This window comes from Seriola lalandi, unplaced genomic scaffold (assembly GCF_002814215.2).
Source record: "Seriola lalandi dorsalis isolate HSWRI2012SDOR001 ecotype SW California unplaced genomic scaffold, Sedor1 jcf7180002054901, whole genome shotgun sequence".
Lineage (NCBI taxonomy): Eukaryota > Metazoa > Chordata > Actinopteri > Carangiformes > Carangidae > Seriola > Seriola lalandi.
Genome location: NW_019525453.1, coordinates 2,804,214 through 2,806,953, shown reverse-complemented (window position 1 = coordinate 2,806,953; position 2,740 = coordinate 2,804,214). Strand labels below are relative to the sequence as shown.

General features: G+C 43.5%; 1 protein-coding gene across 3 annotated transcripts in view; it reads left to right on the top strand.

Moving 5' to 3' along the window:
- The first annotated feature begins 1,110 nt into the window (after positions 1 to 1,110).
- The window catches only part of plcb1l (phospholipase C beta 1-like), a 105,324-nt gene continuing 103,694 nt past the window's right edge, over positions 1,111 to 2,740 (top strand). For 2 of the 3 annotated variants that reach the window (XM_023430183.2, XM_023430184.2), the window contains exon 1: positions 1,112 to 1,433. In XM_023430183.2, the coding sequence (XP_023285951.1) occupies positions 1,335 to 1,433 (99 nt within the window). In that variant the 5' untranslated portion in view covers positions 1,112 to 1,334. Of the gene's footprint in view, positions 1,434 to 2,740 lie in introns of all 3 variants that reach the window. The other variant, XR_015436078.1, reaches the window with a different exon arrangement.

Here is a 2,740-nt window from a genome sequence, read left to right as displayed (position 1 = left end):
GCTCTGAGTCCTCCCATCTAGAGGGGAAGTTATCATCGGTCCCCACTCCCTGTTGGGCTAAGTTAGGTGCTTCCTTGTGGAGAATGTAAAGGCACCATTCCATGCAAGTTTTCTGTGTGTGTTTTCTCACTGAATTTCCTTTTTTTTTTAAAATTTTGATCTGCTTATTTATTTGTTTATCTTTGACTGAGAACAGTCAACTTTAAAGATGCTGCCCAAAAAATGTCAGAATCAACAATTGATTCATGAAATTATAAACTTTAATGCTGGGTTACATTCTTGCATCCTTTAGTGTGAATCCCTCATGTGTAGGTTGGCAATTTGAATCCAGTATGGGAATGGAGGACACTTCTAACTGTTAATTATAGAATGTAATGGCTATTGCTCAGGAAAAAAACAAGAACAAATTGGGTTGTGGAATTTGTGTCTAACTGTGAATATAAACTCCTCCTCAGGTCCCAGATATCATTTTGGACATGACCTTGGTCTCCCTAATGGTAGCTATGGCCCTGAGTGCTGCTTGACTGTGAGCTGTCTTCAACTCACACCGTTTCTGTCCATTATGGCGCAACACACACCATAAGGAAAGGCTGGAGGTCTGACACCTGCACCAAAAAGATTGATGATGATGTTGAGATAGTCCAATTCCTATAGTAGACTAAACCTACTCTTCATATCACAGCAACTTACATGTGAGAGTCACAAGGTTTTTAATAGGGACTCCCGAACTCAAATTCTATCAAAGAAAGAACATACAGCATTAGGTGCTTAATGATTTCAGAGAAGACCGCATAAACCAAAGAAAACTGTTGCACACACCTGCTTTGAGTATGTCATCACTACACATCCCCGTCGTCTCATCTGCTCAAATCCTGGGGCCATTTATGCCCATCATATTGCCTAGGACGCACGGAGGCGCTAGATCACTTCGAGCTTCGATCCCTGTCCCTGCATTGACTTGTTCAATATGAAACCAGACGTGCAACTCATTCAGATTCCCCATCCCTCTCTCTCTCTCTCTCTCTCTCTCTCTCTCTCTCTCTCTCTCTCTCTCTCTCTCTACCCCCCCCCCGTCTTCGCTTTAGCTGCATGTCGCTCAGTCAGTCAATCAGTGGCCCCGGTCCGCTGCGCCTGCGTCCGCCTCCACAGCTCTCCAAAGACCAGACGCGCCACCGCCGCCGTCACTGCGGGCATGACATACTGGCAGCAGTAGTGGGCTTCCGTCAGCCCGCTTTTAAGCAGATTACGAAAGGAGAGGAAGATAAAGAAGAGTAGAAAGGAGAGAAGTGACTCAATTCTACCCCTGCCGTGCGTCGAGAAGAGTAGAAGAGTCAATGGCAGGGGCACAGCCTGGAGTTCATGCGCTGCAGCTCAAGCCAGTGTCCGTGCCCGAGAGCCTAAGAAAGGGCAACAAATTTATGAAATGGGATGATGTAAGTAATGACGAGAGAGACCGGCAATGAATTCTATTTATTTTTTTTATTTCTGCACGCTTTATTTGCATGCATGTGCCGCCTCTGAGGTGTATTACAAAATCTATCGGCTACTCATGCAACAGTAGCCGATTGATTTAATTGTCAGCGGAGATCGCGTTGACTGACAGCGGCTGCCTCGTCTCTGGCTTGGCTGGTTAACGTTAAAGAAATGCAACCACAGCTATAGTGACATGTGAGTTGTTTACATTTCCACATTCACAGTCGGTGTATGTGCGCGCGCCTGAGTGAGTGCGCGCGTGTATGACAGTGTGTGAATGCGTGCGCCGCTCATTAAATCAAAATTAAACATTTGAACTGAGCTCGCCCCTCCTCCTCCACTGGAAACGTTTTATCACTTAACCACAATTAATTAGTGTATCGGGGCTGAACCTGTGGCTGGCAGTCTAACCACCAGGCAAGACTTGAATAACGATTGTCTTTTTTTTCTTTTTCTCTTTCTCTCTTTTTTTTGTTGTCATTTTTTCATACTACTGGCTGTCTCACTGTAGTGAAATGACCTTGATTAAAATTGCACACTGCTGTTGAGTATCTAGCGAAAACATAATAGTAGTAGCCCTTCAACAGACAGACATGGCTGCACTGCACCTTCTCCAAAACAACAAATCAACACATCCTTGTAATAAATCAATAGAGATGTTGCCCATAAAATCGCATTTGAATGGAGTGACCTTGTAATATTTAATGGTTCACTTCATCTCATTTGCTGTCAGTATAATAACTCTCTATATTCTGAAAGGGACTTTCTGTGATAGGTGTGAAACACCTATCACAACCCATCTCATTTGAATAACTGCTTGCATTCCTCTGGTTTCTCCAACCTTGATGCATGTTTATTGCATGAGCATTTGAATATGAGCACAGTCATGATTACTTTCATTCTTGTAAATACTTTCCCTGCACTGAAAAAGCAGAGATGTGCTCACCTGTAACTGCTGAGTGAAGTACTGTATGCTGCTGTTGTCTTGAAAGTAGAATCAGATGGTCGTTAAAGATCACATGTAAATCATACATGTCGAGCACCATAGGAAGTCAGGTTTTGATAATAAACTGTGCTGTTATACTAGTTTTATATAAGTGACATTTTGAAATGTAATTTTATGATTTCATCCTAACAATCACGTAAGTGAAATATTCATATTCATGGAGCTCAGGTGATTCACCACAGCACAGATGGTGTTAGTGGAGCAGTGTTAGAGGAGTGTGAATGTGGTCAGTACAGATGGCTGGGGGGGGGGGGGGGGGGG